This window comes from Agelaius phoeniceus, chromosome 1 (genome assembly GCF_051311805.1).
Source record: "Agelaius phoeniceus isolate bAgePho1 chromosome 1, bAgePho1.hap1, whole genome shotgun sequence".
Classification (NCBI taxonomy): Eukaryota; Metazoa; Chordata; class Aves; order Passeriformes; family Icteridae; genus Agelaius; species Agelaius phoeniceus.
The window spans coordinates 130,905,731-130,927,767 of record NC_135265.1 but is presented as its reverse complement, the minus strand read 5'-3'; the positions used below and the strand labels follow the sequence as shown (position 1 = coordinate 130,927,767).

General features: G+C 37.6%; 1 protein-coding gene across 4 annotated transcripts in view; it reads left to right on the top strand.

Annotated features, from left to right (window-relative positions):
* Window positions 1–1,024: 1,024 nt before the first annotated feature.
* SPAG1 (sperm associated antigen 1) overlaps window positions 1,025–22,037 on the top strand; it is a 37,692-nt gene continuing 16,679 nt past the window's right edge. Inside the window, exons 1-13 of one of the 4 annotated variants that reach the window (XM_077187465.1) lie at window positions 1,106–1,181; window positions 1,982–2,194; window positions 2,503–2,644; window positions 3,196–3,355; window positions 3,679–3,804; window positions 8,438–8,505; window positions 10,346–10,464; window positions 10,932–11,037; window positions 13,226–13,356; window positions 13,976–14,082; window positions 16,492–16,654; window positions 20,554–20,976; window positions 21,359–21,458. In XM_077187465.1, the coding sequence (XP_077043580.1) occupies window positions 2,505–2,644; window positions 3,196–3,355; window positions 3,679–3,804; window positions 8,438–8,505; window positions 10,346–10,464; window positions 10,932–11,037; window positions 13,226–13,356; window positions 13,976–14,082; window positions 16,492–16,654; window positions 20,554–20,976; window positions 21,359–21,458 (1,643 nt within the window). In that variant the 5' untranslated portion in view covers window positions 1,106–1,181; window positions 1,982–2,194; window positions 2,503–2,504. Of the gene's footprint in view, window positions 1,182–1,228; window positions 1,522–1,981; window positions 2,195–2,502; window positions 2,645–3,195; window positions 3,356–3,678; window positions 3,805–8,437; window positions 8,506–10,345; window positions 10,465–10,931; window positions 11,038–13,225; window positions 13,357–13,975; window positions 14,083–16,491; window positions 16,655–20,553; window positions 20,977–21,358; window positions 21,459–22,037 lie in introns of those variants that run through there. The other 3 variants (XM_077187456.1, XM_077187467.1, XM_077187473.1) reach the window with 3 other exon arrangements.

Below are 22,037 nucleotides of genomic sequence, written 5' to 3'. Positions count from 1 at the left end.
TCAAAAATATGGATGTCTGAAAGTATGAAAAAATCATTTCTCCTGAAAGAAGAGGGAGAGGGAGGCAAGTTAAACATTAAGAAGCAATGCAGAAATAGAAATTTTTAAAGTGTTGTTTGACTTGTTTGTATTCAAGGAAAGAATTAGATCTGTGTTACAAAGATTTTTTGGATAGCACCCCAAAAAAGTGGGATCTTGTTTTGCTTTTCAGATGACTTTTCAGGGGTCTGTAATTTAAAGTGGTGGGTTTGTGATGATGAGCCAAAACTTTTGGCTGTAATGTTTGTAATGTGTGTTACATAATACTACTGAAGGGTACTACAGTATACTGCTGGATTGTGTGTGTCTGATCTCCGTTTTGCTCCGATGGTGCTAACGGTGCTGAGATAACTTGCTTATCTCATCACTGTAATAATATCTTTTTTAAGGTCTGCATGACTGTGTGGTGACTTTTAAATGAACTGCTGTGGCTTGGTATAGGGGATAAAAAGAGCATTCTGAGATGCTGTTTTGGAGCTGTTTGGTTAAGATTTTCTTAGGTACCTGATCTATGCTACAAAGACTAGATTTTTTTTTTTTTCCTGGAAACCAGATACACTTGGGTATAAATGATAACCTTTTTTACTACACAGTTGCCAGCAGTTCGCCAGCCTGGCCTGCGCAGCGTGCACCTTGTGCCTGCACAGCAGAACGAAGGGGTCGGCTGTGACACGGGTGCTCGGAAGGGTGAGGAGGAGCGGGCGGCAGCAGCGCTGCCGAAGCTCGCCGGCAAACGGAGGCGGGCTTGGTCCCCGTGCGGGCAGGCCGGGTGCCTCTGGCTGCCGGACTAAGGCGGCGAAGAGCCCCCAGTGCCCTCGGGAAGGGGCACGGACCTTTGGAGAGCAGGGCTGGGGGAGTGCAGATCTGACGGGCAACACTTAACTGGGGACACCGGCAGCGGGAGAGGGACCGCTTGCTCTCCGCTGAGTGAAATACTACGCTGAAACACAAGGATGATGCTGACCACAGCTGCACCCCCGGGCGCTGCATCTCTGCCCGCCCTCGGCAGCCGCTCCCCTCAGCCCAGATCCCCGTCCTGAGCCCAGCTGCGCCTGCGCGGCCTGGGCGAGGGCCGGGCGGCCCCCGGCTGCGGTGTGGGCAGGGCCGCGTCCGTGTCCCGGAGACAGCGCGGCCCCGGGCAGGTGGGTGCCGATGGGCGACGGCAGTTTGGCCGCTGGAGCCCGGCGGGGCTCTGCGGGAGCCTCGGCTGGGCAGCCCTGGGGCGGGCGGCACCGTGTCCCCGGCGCCATGTTGTACATAGCAACAGTTGCTAGGCACGGGCCCGCCGCGCTGCCCCGGCTCCGGCGCGGCGTGAGGGCAGCCCGGGGGCCGGCCTGGAAGTAAAGCCCCCATCCTGCCAGGGGTGTGCGGGGAGGCTGTACTGGAGCCGGGCTGTGTCACCGGGAGTCCTGGTCACCGCGGTGCCCTGGTGCTGGGCAGCTCCTTCCCGGCCACGGGAATAAACGGGAAAAACCGCCGGTGGTGATGAGCTTTTAATTCTTCTATTCTTCTTTAATTATTTCCTACATTTGTCCCTCTTTCCATGCGACTTCTTCCTTTTCCAGTACTGAAACCGCAAAGTCTTGGGGCAGAATCTCTGTGCAGCACCTAATTATGACCAGTTATTATTTAAGTGATACTGTATTGTAAACGTTTTTTGTGTAACTACAAATTAATGTGTGTAATTATGCAAGACATTAGAACACAATTATTTTAATTTGGTTTATAACTACACATAGTTGTTTTCACATACTAGCTAGTTGCCCTTATTGTATTTCTTCAAAATTAACTGATCGCTTCGTGCACTATGTAAAAGGCGGGGGGGGGGAGATTTCAGCTCCCTAGAGCTTGTGGTCAATACAGAAAAAGATGCAGATGAGCAGATCAAAGGCACAGGGAGACAGAAATATCTTATTTGAATCCCTCATTTCTTCATTAACAGACTTACTGGAAAAGATTCAGATTCATGTGTAATATAATCAGAGACCCAGAAAATGCAGTCATTGAGGAAAGAGAATTGAATTTATTTTGTCTACCGAGAAGCCAAAGATTTTTGTTCCTTTAGATATGCTGCATTGGTTAATGTCTTCCCTCTGAAAAAAGGAGTGTCCTTCACTATCTTCTCCTTTGTGATTATCCCACTTGGTTAAAACAGGTATGTGTTAAATAAAACAGAGAATGTGATCGGTAAAAATAGGCAATTTTTCTTTAAGAGGTCTTTCTGAATTGTTCTGACTTGCAGTAGAGTTGCATACTCTTAAAAAGCATATCTCATACTTCTGTCAGTAAGCCTCTAGTCAGCAACAGTTAATGTGATCAGGCCTTCAAATCTGATATTTTTTCTTTTACAGGTCTGCTTGCATGAGACAGTGGCGAGTGAGCAATTTTATTCCTTAAATTTGCATTACTTCAAAATGTAACTAGAAGCTTACAGAATCACTTTTTTTTTCTTTTAATATTTAGTTATGGGTGATGCATCAGTACCATATTTTCTGGGTGAAGGAACCACTAAAACATATCAAATACCTATTAGTCATCTGGACTACAAATTCATTGAAAAATGCACAGATGTTAAGCACCTGGAAAAGATTCTCAGGGTATTAAGGTAAATTTATTTTTTTACCTTCATTAATAATTACATTCCTGTTCTGTAAAATTTGAGTGAACCCTTTTCTATTTGTCTGAACCTGTCTGTGACTTTCTAATTTAAAATTAAAGTACAAAGTTAAAGTGATCATGCTCAAAGTGTCCCAATGATAACACTAGAAATCCAAGTCTTTTTTTAACCATCCAAAAGTTTGTGTAGCTCAGTGCTAGGTTTTTTTAAACGCTGCCACTCTGTTTTGGTTCCCTCATGATCCATGTTGCATGACTAGCAATTTCAGATGCCACATCTGTTTAACTTTTGCTTTAAATGACACAAGTTTCTTTTTAATGAGCACTGTGGTGAGAACTTTTGAACAGTGTATGTGGGCATTGGAAAATGGTTGAAGGTTAATTGGGATTTTCTAATAAAAATGTTATTAGGTGTTAGTAAAATTGGGTTGTAACAGGAAAATAGTCCTCTGCAGTCACTGTATGGACTACACATGGAGGGAACATGGAGGATGTGGTGCAGTTCTTTTTTGTTAACATTTCTATCTTTGCATTTTAAAGGTCTGGGGAGGAGGGGTGTTACCCTGAACTGACGATGGTTTGTGAGAAGCGAATTGAGTGTTTGGATCCAAGGAGCAGAGCTCTGAGGAAAGATAAGCCTGCAGCCACAGCTTCTGATTTCACAGCTGAAGAATGGCAAGCAATTAATAGTGAACTGATGGTACAGGATCTCATTTATAGTGGGCCATAATACAATCACTGTGATGTATCAATCTTCTTGTGCCTAAGTAGAATATAATTATTTGATTAAAAGAGGAAATTATCAAAGCATTATGTTTTAAAATTTATTTTTTGCTTAATGTCACTGAACATTAACTGCCCATTTTAACTCTACGTGTTGGTTTTTTTTGCAGATCACTTTTTATTCAAAAAAAGCACTATTGCTCTTTGTCTTAATTGCTTTTCCCCATTAAGAGCAGTGCTTTTTAAGGATAATTGCTCTACTGCCTTAAGGTAAAAAAAATATTATTTATTTATTTCCAGAGCTGGCTGGCAGAAATGAATGAAGATGATAAGAAATCACAGCTCCTGAGAACAGACACACCAAATGAAAGACAAGATAACTTGCCTCCCATTCGTTGTTCCAGCAGCTGCCTTCCCACTGATCAGGTATCTCCAGTTTTTCTAAAACTGGGAGATTTTATATGTATGAACTTCTAATCATTGTGCCTTTCTTACTAGATTTATTTTGTTAACCAGAAAATAAAAACTTTTGTTTAAGCATTGGTCTCTTGCAAGGGACCTTTAAGCTCCCTTGCAAGAGACCAATGCTTAAACAAAAGTGCTTTCTGTACTAGCATGTGTATTGCAATAATGTTTTAATTCTGATCAAGAATTCACTGCCAAAGCAGATCTCTTTAAACAGCCTTTTATGTTCTTCAATTCATATTTCCAAGTACTGCTTAAGCATGTGAACTAGGCTCCTTCTGGATGAAATTATGCCAGGAGATTTTCTCCAGCTGCCAGCAGGCTTTTGTTCCATGGGACCAGTCAGAAGCCAGTCCAAAACAAACACCCTGGAACTCATACAGTGGGGATGTTAGAGCCTCTGCAGCAATTGTTTTACTCTGTAGCCACTCCTGTACTGGGTAGGCTATGGTGTATATGTAGCCTTTGATTGTGTTGGTACCTTGTGTTGATATTCCCACTGCAGCTGTACAGCATAATTCCCAATTTAGCCCTTAAGCAGACTTAACAAATCTTCATGACTACAGAAAACATATTTACATTTTCCCCCCAGGTATTAGTTTCCTTACATTTTGCTGAGTTTTACTTTTTTTCATTTATTTATCTGCCTGAAATATTTTTTTTCTGGCCAGCTTTTCTTGCTAATACTAAATACAGTGCTGCTGAAGTGATTGGCAGACAAGTAGGTGTGGATGGGATTTTTCTGAATTGTCAGGTATTGTCACAAATCAGTTCAGTCTGATTCTCAAAATTATTTTTTTTAAATTCTGGGACACTGCAATAGGAAATTCATTAAGCATTGTTCTTTTTGGAGGTTTGTGAGTCAGAAACATTATGAAGGAATCCTTACAGGCCGTGTGATCTTTCATACTAATTTCTATTTTCTTGAATAATTATGTATTAGTAAATGCCTGATCTGTGTTCTTATGTTGTCAGAAACTACTTCTTATTGTCAGCTACATAGATGTTGGACCAAGACATTTGGGATAGCTAGGCAGTCTCTGTTATGTGGTATACAAAGAGGCTGGAGATTCCAGTGCATGTTTTATAAGTGGTTAGTATTGAGGCTAAGGTGTGCTTTTGTTTGGTTTGGTTTGTGGTTTGGTTTTTTAATTAATGTGTACTCTTTAATATTTTGCAATGTATGTTCCTCTTGACTGTCCTATTTTGCTGAGATGGATTGTGCCACTATAGCTTTATCCTTGATTCATGTCCTGTGTAATTGCTAGAACAGAAAATGGTTTAATACCATTTTACTGAACTCAGTAAACCCAGTTTAGAATGTTAGCATAAAGTGATGGAAAGTGTCTTGAAATCTAGGATATGCCATGTTACTAAAGAGGATGTGTTCTCCATTCAAAGACAAAATATTCACCTTTTTTTCCCTCTTCCTTTAAACCATGCAGCAGTCTTCACAACAAATTTTGTTCTTTTGCTCTTCAGCTTTTGTTCTCCCTACTAGGTTTTGGTGTTAACATTATTACCCAGGAAACCTAGATATAGCTTTATGCTTTACCTGTGGTATGTGATTTCCATTCCTTTTGTCTAAGCAGACAACCTCTGAGGGAATTGTAACCTGTCCTGGAAGAGAGCAGGAAAGCCTGAAATATTTTATGCAGCACTACAGTTGTATCACCACTAGATTCCCACTGAATAAAAAGAACCTGTTTATATAGCACACACTAAATTTTATACCTGCAACATGAAATCTCAAAAATTCGAATAATGTACATAATCAGCTTTTCTTTTTTTTCCTTTATTTCTTTCTTATAAAGGTATGTGTCATCTTACAGTTTTTAAACATGTTTGGCTAATCAGTTGGGACTATAATTATTTTTCAGATTGGCATCATATAATTTTGTAAGTGGGTTCAAGTTTAGAATCATCCAAATTTATCCTTTCTGCTGGAAATAAATGCACAAAGCCGTCCATAATTTTATGTTATTACTTGGTTGGAGACTGTTCATCTGATCTGATACAGAAAACGTTCAGCATTTTCAATGAATCCAGTTCTGGAAATCATTATTGACCCTAAACCAGTGGATTGCACTAATGGGTACAAATTTGGTAAATGAAAGCATCTTGTTTTGTCTGTAATCACATTTTCTTGCCAATACTGTATGTAGGTGTAATTTCAATTCACTACTGATAGTTTGTAACTCTGTAAAGTGTTTTCTTTTAATTGCTGTGAATCCATGGGGGGGATTCAAAAAATGGGCTGAAAAAGAGTAAAATTTTTGCAATATTCCCCTCTATAACACAATGTGGAAATTTCCATTTTACACCCCTCTTTTCCTATCAGGCTGCCCAGAACTGTCTTAACGGTCCACACTGCATAATTATAATTTTTGCTGTCTCATTTTGTCCAGGAGAGAAGTAAAGCATGTGTTTAAAGATATTAATATTCAAAAGACTGTATTGATGGGATTTCAGCTTAGGCTTCTTTGCCAAACATGGTTTTCTAATACTGTTCCAGAAAGATTTGTATCCTCAGATACCTCCTTGTGCCACAGCCCAGGGCATGCAAAATGCATACAAGTTTTATGTTATAAAAATCCACCATGAGAGGATTGAATAGCCTTCATGTTGTTTTGGATATTCTGAATTAAAAAATAACAGTGGTTAGCTGCCATAGAATAGTAATGTTTTAGGATGCCCACAGGAGAACCAAGGCCAAGTTGTGTCACCTGTACTAAAGCCAATTTGTAAGTGTTCATCTTTGGTCCAGAAAATGTTCAGTGAGCTTCAAACCCAGTGGGATTCATACATTATGAATTGTAGCAGGAAACATGACAAGCAGAGAGATTTATTTTTTTGAGTTCCATGGCGTGCAAGTGTACATTTTTTATCAAAGCCTCTTGGATGAGATCCTCTGAAATATTATTGATCAGAAATAATATTATTAATCAGAAATAATAAGATCAGATTCCTGACTCTGTTGGAATCACAACTTGATTACAATTATTTCAAATATATGAGACTTGAGATTTTTTTTTAAATGGTGGGTTTTTGAGTCAATGTTTCTTCCTCATTCTATAAATGTACATGCTGTAGTTCTCTCCCTGAGCTGGAGTTGCATTAGTGTCAGTACCTTATGAGAGTCTCTTCTGAGAGTTGCAGTATTTTTGCTCATTTAAATTAAGGACTTTGGTTGAAAAAAAAACCCTTGATATTCATTAAAATAGTAATATACACCAGGATGGATATATAAGGATAACTCATGTTTCAGGAAGGTGTATTTAGGAGCTCCCTCCTCTAAACATGTGTTGATCACTGAACATATTTGTCATTTTGTCTCGCTTCCTGAAAGACATAACATTAAGAGTAATTCTGGAGTTATATACTACAAAAATTTGTGTAACCTAACATTATAGATAGTCAGAAGTGTTTACAGGAAGGGTCACATTTGCATTATGTAAATTGAGGTGTTTACATCCAGCTGCAGAAGTATGTCCTCGTTACAGTGTCACCACTGGCAAAGCGAGTTTAGGAAGCTTCTGGTCATTTCTTTGGTCCAGTTTATCACATACTGAATTGAACTGGTACAGATATTTGGAGATTGTACTGTGATCTCTATCAGATTGTTTAAATACAGAAAATTGTAAATATGCAATTCTACAAAGAATTACACTGGTCTAACTCAGTGAATGCTGGATTGCAAGGTAAGAGGAGGACTGAATGGCCAGGATAGGGTAGATGGGAATATTTTGAACTGGCTGTTCCACTGTGAAATACCTGTTTGGAACCACACCTTGCTATTAAGCATTTTGAAGTCAACAAGCAGGGAGGGGCATAGAAGTATAGTCTCATGACGGAGGTAGAAGAGATGCCAAAGGGGACAGCTAGGGAAATAGAGTCCATTAATGTAGGAGATGGGTTGAGATACAAGGCAGTCAAATCTGATTGTCAGAACTGATTGTTGCAGGAACATCCTCAAGATAAAATCTTAGGTAAGGCAAGCTTCAATGATAAAGCTTGTCTAAAATCTAAAATGGATGTAAATAATCTTGGAATTGACTTTAGTGAAGTGATAAATGGTAAAAAGAAGTTCAGACACTACTTTGAAGTAATTTATTTGCAAATTTGTTGTGAGTGTTCCAGGGACTACCAAAATCTGTGCCTGGAATTCTCTTGGGAAAGGGAAGCCTAAAACCAGGTTCTGATTCGCTCTCAGTGTCAAACACCTCATCACAAGGCTGGGTCTTCTGAAGACTGAGTTCTCCCTTGCTATGTTGAAAGGGTGGTTGGGAAGATGGCATCACAAGATACTCATGAGAAAGTTTCACTCAGTGCCTCTGTGATGTGACAGGACAGCGGACAAGAAGTGTGAGACTCAGGAGCCCCTCAGATTGCAATGATTTGTGAAATGCATCATTCAGAAATAATAATAATCTTTAAACCAAGATGAATTACATTTTCAAGACTGAACTAAGATTAGTCATGAGTAGTGGTGGTTACTAGGAAAATATGTACTGCAGAAACAAAACCAAAGAAACCACTGCGAATTCCACTGCAACAAATTGTCTTACAAGATGGCTGTTTGTTTCTCTTTTAGAATAAAAAATTGCAAAACAAACAAAGAAGCAAGAAAAACATACCACGGGATTACAGTGAATGGGACAAGTATGTTTAATTAATTTTATATTTCAGTTTTTAATAAATCTTATTTAACTAGGGAACACAGTGTATTTTGCAGAAACATAGTATTAAGGTCAACATTTTAAGGAACTGTAACACTGGTGAAACTTAGGTTTTTCTTAATAAATATTCTGTTAAAATGCGAATGACACATTGTTTTGCTAACAGTTGAGAACAAGTTAGTCTACACTTTTGTACAAGGTGTGTGAAATATAGTAAAGCAGCAGAAAAATAAATAAAAATTGATTACTTAATTGATGAGATTTTTGAAAACAGCTGTAGGGTTATTTAACATGGACCTATAAACATGGACTTGTCTATATCTAAAGCCACAGTTCTACACTGAAAACAAAACTGATGAATACTTACTCCTGCACTGAGCCCCACTAACCTCAAAGAATGAGCTTCAGGCAGGTGCATCAGTTTACTCAGATGCAATTACACTTAATAGAGGTTTAGACAGTAACTATTTTAGAATGGATGGAGCTCTGATACAAAGACATTCTGCATCATGTAATGGTGGCACATCACCTTCCCAAGTTACGTGACAGGTTCATGCCCAAATTGTTGAATACTGAAAGCAAAAAGCACATTGTTATTCCTGTGTTGCACACTATAGAAGCTTTTCTGTAGTTTCTGAAATCTGGATTATAATGCTATAGAATCAGAGTGAGGAGGCACAAATTTCCAGTGCAGTAGATGGGGATTTTGTGGGGTTTGGGTAATGAAACTATATCCCAAAGCCCTTAAAAAAACCCTGTTCTGCATAAGTTTTGCATATCAGTTATTTTCATGCATGTATCTCTCAGAAATTGGTGCCTTTCTGCTCAAATGTGGACAAAGAAATTATGTCATAAAAATAATTTCTGCAACAATTTATTCTTTCATTTATTCTTTACTCTTGGCACTGTATCTTTCCAAAGTAATTGTACAGATTTTGTTTACACATTTATGTACACAATCTTTAAGTGCTTTAGAATGCTGATAATAGTACAGATTGTGAATTTTTCCATAGAGGGTATTTATTTTGGATTATGAGTACACTGAAACAGAGCTGTCTGAAAGATGTTTTCCAATTTAAAGCATATAGTGGTTTTAAAATGCTTTGAGGAAAATTCTTGAGCTTTCAAATAATTGTTTAGGCAATTTCTAAACAAAGAGTTTTGCTTCTTATTTAAAAAAAATATTTGAAATGTGCTTAATTTATAATAAATAGGTAAAAGTTAGCTAGCAAAAGATCAGATTCAAAATGGAGAACAATAAGTGTTATGTGAAAAGGTTTTGAGTTGGAGAAATTTTCAAAATAGTATCTTGATTTCAGAAAGAAATTATTCATATTGTTCAGATTATTGTGAAAAGGCTATTTTCCATTACACCCTACACAGAAAAGCAGTAAAAACAATGTTTATGTATAGTGTAGAAATTGATTATTACTATAGTTATTTTACAGTATTACAGCAGCAATATTTGTTTGATATACATTCCTAAACTCTGTTTTCAAAACTGCTTTAGAGCTGCTTTGAAATGTTGTCTCAAGTTTACAGTATAAATTGCTTTGAAGCTGTTTCTTAGGTATTTTGGCCAAGGTTAAAGGGGATGTTTGATAGGGCAGGGCTGGAGCCTGTTGATACTGTTTCTTAAATTTTACCTGTCTGTTTTGGGGAATATGGTGAGGAGGCGAGGCAGAGATTTTTCTTGGTCACCAATAATTGAATGCAGCCTGTATCTCTTCCTTTGGTTTGTAATGAAAATACAACATGCCTTTCTGTCAGCTGAGGAGTCTTGCCATGCAGAATTATTGAATTGGTCATTTTATGAATTAAAGGTTTGATGTGGAAAAGGAATGTTCTAAAATTGATGAAGACTGTGAAGAAAGTAACTCAAAAGCAAGATTCTTCAGTAGGCCAAGTCTTCCCATAATTGAAAAGAAAATTGACACAACTGGTAATGTCTTAGAAACATAATTTTTCTTTAGTTGTAATACTGTGTTGTAGAGTATGAATACTAATTAAAGAAGTATATAATGAAGTGCCCTTATTTTTCAGCACCTAGAGATGCTAAAAGTTGTTAGATTTTAAAGTGAGCTTGAAGCCATGTTTGAAAAAAATCTAGTCTTGCTTAATAAACAGTAAGATTAGTTGAGAACACAAGGCAAAGAAGTAAAGCATATATCTGGTATTATAAATTAATCATAGAGGTTAGCCAACTGCTTTTTTCTTGCATGCTGAATTGTATGCCTATCAGAAGAATTTAGTGTTTTATTACAGAAAATAAAATACAAATGTTTCTTTTACCAAGCCACGTGCTTTTAAAATAATGCAAACTATGAGATTCAGAGTATTTTATCTGACTGTTTTGGTTACATCTGTGCAAGTTGCTAGTTGTTGTTATGTAGAAATATTTTTTGCTAGGAATGACAAAGAGAGAGAAAATTTTTATTGCTACTCGTGAAAAAGAAAAGGGCAATGAAGCTTTTGCCACTGGCGATTATGTGGAAGCAGTGACATATTACACTCGGTGAGTAAATACTATTGTGTTCTTTTATTTTAATAACTCCTACTTGTGAATGTTGGTTTCAGACCAATGTAATTGAAGCAACTTCTTATTGAAGCAACTAGTGACAATTAGATTATTTTCAAAAGGGCAAAAAGATTTGACAGAAGAATATTTAAAGCACTGATCCATCCTCATATTAATTTTTATTTGTCGGAAGAGAAGGGGCTAGAAAGTGATGGAATGCAATCTGCAGTTGTCACAAACTTCCTCAGATTTTTTTAAACCATTGAGATTCCAAGGGCATGTTTACAAAAATAAAAGGATAATCAGAGTGCTGAGAAACGAAATAATTACAAATGTAATTTAACTCTGTGCTCTGAAATGGTAAGGACTTAAAAACCCCTAGAAATCAGAAAGTGTCAAAGTTGTTGTTTAGAAATTTACAGTACCTGGGAATCTTGGGGTATTAATTACCAGTGTAAATGGAGGATAATGATATGACACTACTGTGAGATGAAATGTAAAGATAATTAATGAGCTATGATATTATAGTGGGATAACCTTGAAAAAAGTATGAGAAAGTTAATACATTTGTGGTCAGTGCAGATAAGTATGGAGAAAATAATGAATCGAAATAGTGTGGAACAGAAATAAAATAAATATTTAAAGATTTATGTTTAGGAATTATCATTCATAATGTCAATGAAGGAGTTAGGGTTTTGTAGAAAAGCTTATGAAAATTAATCTGGAGGTTGCTGATATAGATAGATATGTATATATGTATGTGTGTGTGCACACTTGGAATGATATTCATAGAGCACAAGCTGCTTAACTGAGGCATTTGATGCATGATGCGTTTGGTTTTTTGCAGCCTAAGGATCTTTCTTGTTTTGTTTGGGTTTTTTACACAAACATAAAAAAAGTCTATAGCTGTATTTCATATACAATAAATAAAATACAAATACATAATATAAAAATAAGTAAAAACGTCTGCTTTTGGTACATAAATAAGGTACTAATAACTAAGGATAGGCAGAATCCTTTCTAATGGAGAGTTTTTCCATTTTTGACCCCCATGGAGCATTGTATGCCTTCTGAAATGTATGATAGTGACACCATGCTGTTCTAACTGGTCACTTTTCTAATCCTATCTGCAATCTATTTTCTTAGAGTTATAAATATTTAAGTAAAATATTTTTGAGTGAATTGTTAATAATCTGAAGGGGTCATCTGTGGCTAGAATGGAAAATCACCTCTTCTTCTGACCTCTTCTTCTTACCCATTGGCTTTCTTGGCTGGCTTGTCAGTCTCTTGCCTGTTCCTTGTGTGTGAAGACAAACCTTCACACATTGAATCACTGCTTAGACTAGAATGCATCTCCTCTTCTTCCTCACCCTCCTACCCTTTTTAAAGAGCATGCACAGATTATCCCACTGGAAACATAGCTGCATAGAGCTTTTATTCTTTTTTTTGTTTCCCATGTGTTGTGCATTTGTGGAGAAGTGTTTGAGATTGTTCTTCAGCCATGTTTTTTTTCACAATGAAATTGCATCTATTGCAGTGTGCTGTCCCCCAGGCACTTCCATTGCTATTCTTTCCAGAGAGCACAGTTTAGGGTCCTCCTTGCAACATTAACAAGGTCGTTGGCAAAGATTCTGTTACACCATTTTGTTATGTGCATCCTAGCTGTCCTTGTTCCTCAGAGATGATCCTGTTGTCACAGAAACTAAAACCCTACCTACAAGACCAGCCCTGCAGCCAGACATGGACCTGGACAATTTATCCACTGCTGAATCTTTCCATCTTACAAGCAAGATCAAGGAGAATCCCATGTGTCCTCCCCCACCACCATCCTTTTCATCATAATCCCCAGAGCTGTGTAGTTACTCTTCATCTCTCAGAGGTTCCATCTGGCAGTTTCTTTGGAGTCTACATGGATGGCAGGAGGAGGCAGTAGTCTAAGTGACAGATGAGCCATGGCATCTCCTCTGCAACATCTCAGGTCTAAGTCCTGGCAAGCAAGAGGCCTCTGAAGACAGTAAATCTAGTTGGCAGATGGTTGCCTGTGGTCACATAGGAGGGAGTCTCTAACCACTACTGTGGTTAGAATACCAGGATTAATATTCCTATAGCTTCCAGTACTGAAGTTTTTCTAGATTCACGTTTTCTAACTCCGACTCTAACACGAGCAATATTCCCTTTCTTTTAGGAGTTTATCAGTAATACCAACTGCAGCTGTGTATAATAACAAAGCTCAAGCAGAAATCAAACTTCAGGACTGGGACAATGCTTTGCAGGATTGTGAGAAGGTACTAGATATGGAACCTGGCAACATAAAAGGTAAAGTAGAAAATAAAATTTCAATGTAATATTTTACCTCTAGCAAATAAAATGGTACATGTTGTTAGTTGACTGAACTGAGCTTTACATCAGGTCTAAATACAAATAAGGGAACTGCATAGCTCCCCAAAGCAGTTTGAGTCATTCTTTGGGGGTTAGTGAAGTTTTATGCAGTTCATCCTGTTGATATGTAAAGGGAATTCTTACATGGCAGCACGTTTTCCATATGATAACTATAAGCCCTCTGGTATTCATGCAGTGTTTCCATAATACCCACACTGAATTATAAATTAATTTAAAAGTGACATGAAAACAAGCAAAGTTGTTGGTTTATTCCTTTCTGAAGTCAAGGACTTGAATGTAGCTAACTGTATTTGCATGGGTGGAGGTGGAAAATTTGAAAATTATGAAAAGGTGCTTCACAATTCATGACTGCTGCCTCAAAAGATGTCATGTGAAATTGCATCATTAAAGATCATCAAGAAAACAGTTGTTAGTAATATAGAAGTAAGTGCAGAATTTTATAAACTGCACAACTGCACTTATGTCTAGAAAAAACAGTGTATTTTTATTCACTTTATACTTTAAATGCATAAAAATACACTTCATTCTTTTGTAGCTTTGATGCGTCGTGCCACTGTCCACAGTCATCTGCAGAATTACCAGACAGCTATAGAGGATCTGAATAAAGTGTTGTCTGTTGAACCAGAAAACTCTATGGCTAAGGTAAACATCAGTGAGTTGAATATGGCTAGAAAGAGGTTGTACACAGTTGTAGGCTAAAGTGAGTGCAGTTCCTGTTGTTTGATGTAACTATGAGTTTTGAGGACACACTCAATCTGCTGTGCCATTGATCAGCTTCCCAAGATCACATGTGGTGGAAATTAGGTATTGAATGTGGCCAGATCTTCTGTTCATGACTTGATTGTGAGGAAAAGCCTTCTCTTTAGTGTAATTTAGGTGCCTAAAACGTTTTCTGCTGAACATGCTTGCAGTATTAGTGTCTTGCTGATCAAAGCTATTTGGAAATTTCTCTTGAAAAGATTCATTGAGATAGGTGCATTTAAGTTTGAGTACATAATGAGAAGAAAAATCCAACAGATGCCAAGCTTTTGTTGTTACAGTGGTAAAGTTTACCCAAAAGGAGGAGAGCTGGATTCTGCTCTTGCTTCAGTGTGGTGTTATAAATTCTCATTTTTCATCTCCAGAGTAGACTGGAAAACCTTTCGTACCTTCTTATAAATCTGGACTCTTCATAACCAATTTTGGCTTTTCAAAGAAAGCCAGATGCTTTCTTTGAAAATTAGGGTCAGGATGTGGTCCTTGAACTACTATTACTCTGGCTGTTAAGGAGAGGATTGGTTTGTGTCCTTTATTGATATCTTAGGGATATTTTGCAGGTTAGAACAGTCCATGCATTTGGACTCTGTGTGTCCTGAGAACCTTCAGTACTGGGCAGTTTTGATAGTAAACTGCTCGTTGTATGTTAATTATGAATCCATCATACTACTACCCTCCCAATGTTTTTACATATGACTTCTGGATGCTGTGCAATTGTCCCAACTTCTGTCCAGCTCTTGTTGGTGGCATATTGTAAGCTGCTAGCAGCTTGTTGATTCCTGCTTCTTTCCATGGAGTTATTTATTACTATTGCTTGTACCAGAGAAAGTGGTACATGCCTCTTGTGTCAAATTGACCACATACAGCATTTATCCTTTTTAGGGTGCTCCTGGAGCTAAGTTCCTGTCCAGAATAGTTCCTGAGTTTCACATCAAGCAAAGAATTAATTACATGTCTTTAGATCTGAGTTCTGAAAGAGATTTTGGTCTTTTTATTTTCTATTTACAAGCCTGAATATCTAAATAGCTTGTGAGTCTGTGATGACAAATTGTACAACAGTCTATGTGAAAAGATGTATCAAATAGGCTGTGCTGAGACTTCTTATAATACCAGACAGAGTCACTCATTTTGATTGCACTCTTCCATTACTTGCTTTGCTGAACAGTGCTTTTGTAGCTGAAAGCAGATATCTGTACTTTGTCCTTATTCATGCCAGCTATTATGCCTTGGCTGGCACATACAAAAATGAGAAGTGCTTGGCAGGGCATTTTTTCAAGTTTCTCATTGCTTGGAGAATCCTCAAAACTCTCTTGAGATAAATATGAATGTATGGAACATATGCAGAGTGCATATTTATATCCAGAATCTCTAGCAGAAAAGTGAATTGGTTGTCAGTAACTGGAATTCTTCAGGGTAGTTTGTCCATGTGAATCTTTGCTTGATCCTGTTCTTGTCTTTTTCTTGAGAAAGTACTGAGGCACTTTCTTGCACAGCATTGAATTACATTCAGAATACCACATAATGCTGGGTGTGTCTTACTCTGCTCTGACAATGTAAAGTGATTTAGTGGTTTATGGGTTACAGTGATAGTGCTGGGTTAACAGTCGGCCTTGGTCTTAAAGGGCTCTTCCAACTTTGATGATTCCAAGTGCAGTTAAAGGGGATTTTTTGAGTAATGGAAAAATATTATGGAATGAGAAGCTGTTTGATCATTTAATTGCAGTTCTTATAAGAGGAGCAAACCTTATCATTATTCCATAGTGTCCTTCTGCTACACTGTTAAGGGACTGTTGTCTCTTGGTTCTTGTTCTCTCAGTTGTATTTTTCCATCAGTTGTCCATCTGACATCAGATTCTCCGTAGCATAAATTTTGATTCTGATTTTAGGCTTTTTTGGAGATTCTCTAGAGAACCTGTTTTCCACATCTCTTCCATGCCAGATCTCACAATCATAAATCTACTTTTTTCCCGTTGAATTTATTTTTTTTTATTTTTGATAAGCAGTGCAGTCAAGAAAAATATTTATTTATTTATGTGATATCTTCACACAAAGATGTGAAGATATCTTGTGTCTATTTCTTGTGAGAGAGACAGAAATTGACTATTACTCTTGGTTTGATGCTGACTCTTGTAAAATTCACATTTATTACCATCTTTTAATATTGGCAACATTTATCTTGATAATTCTTCAGGATTTCATGGATTATTTAACAGAATGTATTTGCTGTACGTGAACTGTAATTTAGATACATCATAAAAACACTTCTGCTATTGCTGCTTTTTTTCTCTATTGTAGAAAAGTCTGCTAGAGATTGAAGAGAAACTGAAAGGTTTAAAGCCTGTATCTGAGCCTCAAGGCAAAGGAAAAAAAATACTTATTCAAGAGATAGAGGATTCAGAAAGTGGTGAAGGAAGAGAGGAAAATACAGAAGAACGTGAAAGACGTGGTGGAGATAAAAGTAATGTCTTATCATTTCCTACTTTATTTTAACCTAAGGAAAAATAGTTGTCTTTGAGGTACTAATGTTTATTCACACAATTCATCCATATATTCTTGCAAAGAATTTTGCCTGTTTGAAGACTAAACTTACATTGACTACTTAAAGTAGATCTGAGTGTGAAATCTAGAACCCAGTTTTATTACACATCTTTGTAATTCTTTCTAGAATGGGCATAACAGAGACAAATGGAAAATGTTGCTCTAAATCACCTAGTTCCCTGTGCCCTGTGTAATTTTACACCTGCCCTTTGATGTGGACCCAGTTAAAAATTTCTTCTGGTGAGGGAACATTTTGTGTTCCTGAGATCTTCCTCTCACACAGCTTTCCTGCCTTCCTTCCCACCAGCACATTTTCATTTTTCTTCCCATGCTTGCATCAAAGGGTGTAAAAATGATCAAGTATAATTTGTTAACATCTATAATTTTTGTTGTTGTTTGTTTTGGAAACTATAATTCTTTTTTTTTTTTTTTTTTTTTTTTTTTAAGAGCTCATCTCTGTGCCCTGGAAGTTTGTATTAGAGGTAAACAACATGTAATTCTTGTACTGGATGTAGTTTACAAGCAGTTGAAGTGTATCTCCCATTCCTGGATTAGTGTGTGGTTAACTGCAAGGCTCTTTGGGTGAAGCCACTGGCATAATCAGAATCCATGGCTTGCAAGAGGTGAGGCAGCAGGGGCTAGGAAGGCTTGCATTGGCAGCTTGCTTTTAGATTCAGCTGCATGGCTGGCCTCTGGCCTGCTACAGAGTAAAATCCCTAGGCTGATTTCACCCTTCTCCTTTCTTATAGTTATGTTGGCTCTTTAAGGTATTTAAAGTCACAGCGGTGGCTTTTATGTTTTCTGTGTTTTATCTTGAATCTAAATCAGTCTGTGGGTTTTGCAGCTTAATCATGAATGTATGACTGTAAATGTGTGATATAATAATGTATTACTGGCACACAAGATTAGGGAAAATATATTTTCCCATATCAGTTAGTGTCTACCAAATCTCCTGAGCTAAAACCTTGGAAGAAAGGAGTGCATCATGTCCCTAGCCTTAAATGTCTGTTCATTTGGGGGTGTTTTCTATTGTGAGCATTCAGATGACTCTGTGCCTTCTAGCTCCATAGGAAGACTTCCATTCTGTTGATGAAAGGTTAGGCCTTTAAACATAGGGAAGATTGTCAGTTGACACCAAGGTGTTCCTGTGATACACAAAAGTACTTCTGAGATTTAAGTGGAAAGTATTTTCATAGATTACACTGTATTTTCTTGTACAACTGGAAACAAAGATGAATTCAGTTCAGTTAATGAATAAAAAATGTTCTTTGAATCTAACAGCAATAAGTAGACTAAACCTCTAGTCCTGTAATCACAGGCAGTCCAGTAGTCCATGTAGTCCAGTCATGTAGTCACATTTATTTCACATTCTAATTGGTAACCCTGATGCATTCCTACTGAATTTACAATTTAGAGATTGGAAAAATTTTGTTTTTGTTTTCTTTAGGGCTGAAAAGTTGATTTCTGAACTTTAAACAAAAAAGTCTAAGTAGAGTGTAGTCTCTCTTCATCTTCTATGTAGCTGAAAGCAAAAGTAAATGGAGCCCTTTCTGTACAATAGAAACAGAAAATTGCTTGCATCCTAGAAACTACAAAACCCAGTATTCTGGCATTGCAAAAACTAAAAATCATGTGCTTGACAAAGCACCTGGTATTTTGACATGTTTCCAGAAGTTATAACCTCAAGTAATAAATACAGTTTAAAGATAAATTGATACATTTTAAATAGCCCCTTTTAATTAAGACAAATTTGTTGAGCTGTGTGGTATATAATTGATCTATTGCAATATTAAATAATATAATATGTAATATATTATTATATATTATATAATAGTAAACACTCACCAAACTTCAAATATTCCTGTTAGAGTATTCAGTGGGGATTTCTTTAGTTTTATGATGGTCCTTCCATTTTAAGTTTGCTATTTTAGTAATAACATAAATTAAAATTCTTGCTTGTGTGTATTTGTTGTCATTCTGGTCAAAATTCCATCCAGACTTTTCATTACCTTTCTTCAAATTCTCCTTCAAATTTTTAAGGTGTCTTGAATTTTTTTTTCCTTAAGAAAAGTTCAGAAGTATTGGTATTTTTTTAACCCAGAATACTGCTTTAATTTTTCTGTAGAGACCAGTACAGGAACATTGCTTTTAAAGACTGAAACTAAAAGACAATGAGAATTATATTTGAGAAATATAGCTGTACATTTTTTTGCATGCTGTTTACTCAGACTTGAAGTATTTAACCAATTAGTATTACCCAGCAGCTACATAAGGTATCAGCATTCCTATTGTCAGGGGGACTCCAGACTCCAAATGCTATAAATGCTTCCTGTTTAATCCAGGACTGGTTCTGTGCACTTCATCTTTAGGGAATTTTTTCCTGTATTCAGGAATTACAGATTATTCACATTAATAACATTCACACCACATATTGTGTGCCTGCCTTGCTTTCTCTTTGTCTCTAGAAGCTGGGATGCTCTTTGACAGTGTTTCACTATGTTTTGTAAAAGCTTGTCCTATCACCTGTTAGTCTGTGACATTTAAATTTTTTTTTTTTTCTGTTTTGGTGTATGTAAAATGAGAGTATTTTAGCATGTATGTTAAGGAAGTTTTTTATATACTGGTGTCTTCATTCATCTGCCCAGCAAGCCTTTTACCACCATTCTCCCTAGCAAATAGACTTTAAGACTTTTTGGTGTATTTGGTACCATCAACTGGATGAGTGGGTGGGTGGATGTATCAAATATAAATAATTTAAGTTTTACAAAAATGTCTGTGTGGGTAGATTTAGCCTATCATTGCTCCCTCTGTGGAGTATGAACTTATTATTAAGTATGGTATTTCAAAACAGGGATCTCAGCTAGGTAGGAGGCACTAGAGGATTTGTTGTTTCTACAAATCTTATCCTTTCCTATCCTGTTCAGTTTGATTGCAGTAACATTTTGTGTGTTCAAAGAAAATATTTCTTTCATTTTGGACCGCCTGGAGTTCATCCATGCTGAGTCAGTGTCAGATATTTTGTTAAAGTCAATTGAAAATATTGTTCCAATAGTTGAAAAAATTCTGTTGGGCAGATAAGAACATCAGGTTAAGGGAAGGGGAAGATAGCATCTTAATTGTACCAAAAGGCAGAGTTGTTGTGTGCTTAGTAGTATTGAGAGGCTCTGCAGAAATCTGTCTTTGAATACTGTGGTGGTAATCTGGTAGGAATTCAGGTGAATATAGAAGATAGATATTTTATTATCTAATACCCTTATTCTATGATTTTTTCCTAAATAAATTTGTAATAAATAACAGTAAAGGTTGAATGATCACAAGTATGCATAAAAGGATTTTTGACATGGTTAAATGAAATCTTCTTGAGAAGGATTTATAAGCTTTTATCCTGCCTATTCCATATTATATTTGAGGAGAGTTTTGTATAACGTTACAAGTTTGATAGCTTGTGATCTAACTTTAACACGCAGGCATTTGCTTTGGTCACGGCAGATCAAAGCGTCCGTGTTGTAATAGGCGGTATTTAAAGAGTTAATGTCAAGGTGAGCCCTGTACCATTCTGACACCTGAACAGGGGTTCCCATGTGCCCAGCAAGGGGCAATGAGGCTTCGTAGTAATCCCTTCTCAGTAACACCTGCAGGTTACTTGTAAGAAGGAATTTTTGTGTGTCCTCAGCAGTGTTTTCCGAGGCAGACAAGCCCCCCTGGCTCTGGGTGCCGCGGGCTCGGCTGGGTGTCCCTGTGCCGCACCCCCGTGCCGCGGCGGGCCGATAGTTCGCGCTGCTGATGCGGCTCTAACCCGCCTCATTAACGCCCTCGCAGGCTCCGGCGCGGCAGCGGCGGCGCGGGCGGCGGCCGGGGAGCCCGCGATGGGCAACGCGCACAGAAAGTCGCACGGCAAAGGCAAGGCGCAGCAGGACAGAGACACGCACAAGCACAAGGACTCCGCTGAGAGCGGGGGAAAAAAAGGCGCGTCAGAGAAGAAGTCGGAAAAGCATTTGTCGGACCACGAAGGCGAAGTTAATGGCTTTTTACGCAGCGATGAGAAGAGTGAAAGCGCCGAAGCTGAGGAGATCTCCACACCGCATAGGGAAGGCTCTCATTCGGCTGGTGGTGGCAGCTCCACTTCACTTCCTCCTACTGCAGCAAAACTAAAAAATGAAGGAAACGAGTTATTTAAGAGTGGACAGTTTGGAGAAGCTGTGCTCAAATATTCGGAAGCAATTGAATATGTCACTGGTCTTGGTGAGTGTAATACCTTATACTTTAAATCTAGAACTGTTTAGATGATTTAAAGGAAGTACAAGTGAATGAATTTAGCCTGCCCCTGGATTTTTGACAGGAGTTGCCATGCAGTAAATCTTGCCTCATTTCAGTAGACAGCAATTCACGTGACAGAAGATACAGAATGATGAGTGAAATAATGTTTTAATTTTCTAGGGGTAGAGCTATTGACATTTATGTTTGAATACTTACATACTCCAGGCGACATGATCAAAGAAAGCTCTTTACTGCTTTGCAGTGTCAGCAAACTGCATCGCTGCAGTGCAGCTTGGAGTATGCAGGTTTTTAATTCTTAAGTGTAAATTCAGTAATACTATTTGATTTTAATTGTAACTTCTTTTAGGAGAACAAAGTCCAGACGATTTAAGTATCTTGTACTCAAACAGAGCAGCATGTTACCTCAAAGAAGGGAACTGCAGTGACTGCATTCAGGATTGTAACAGGTAAATTGAAACCTCCCATGTAGAGCAACAACATTCCTGGTGATGATTAAACATTTTAACTGATATATTGCTAGTGCTGTTTGACTCAGAACAGTACCAATAAAGTCTGATTCCTTGTCTAAATGACAGATACCTTTGTTACATAAACAATCATATGAAACTAGGAAAGAAATAATTTTTAACTTAATGTCTTACTGTGTACGGGCAGTTTTTAAGCTTATTATGTTCACAGAAATGCATAGTGGAATTCAAATTTATAATATCAAAGCAGGTTTACAGTGGAGTTCTACAGTAACAAATATGTAAAAGCTTTAAGCCAGATGCTTGTCACGGTATTGGAAATCGCTTTTGAGCACATGTATGGTGTATGTGTGTGTGTTCTCTGTTGGTTTGTTGTTTTGGTTTGGGGGTTTTTAATATATACTTGACATAGTTATAAACAATAATTACAGCTGTTAAGGAATTGAGCTAAAATCCTTTCTGCTTATTGTGGCTTTTAAGAATACAGGAGTTAGAGAAGATGAGACACCTTCAGTAACTTCCAAACAGTGTGTCCCACTAAATTAATACTGTATTTTT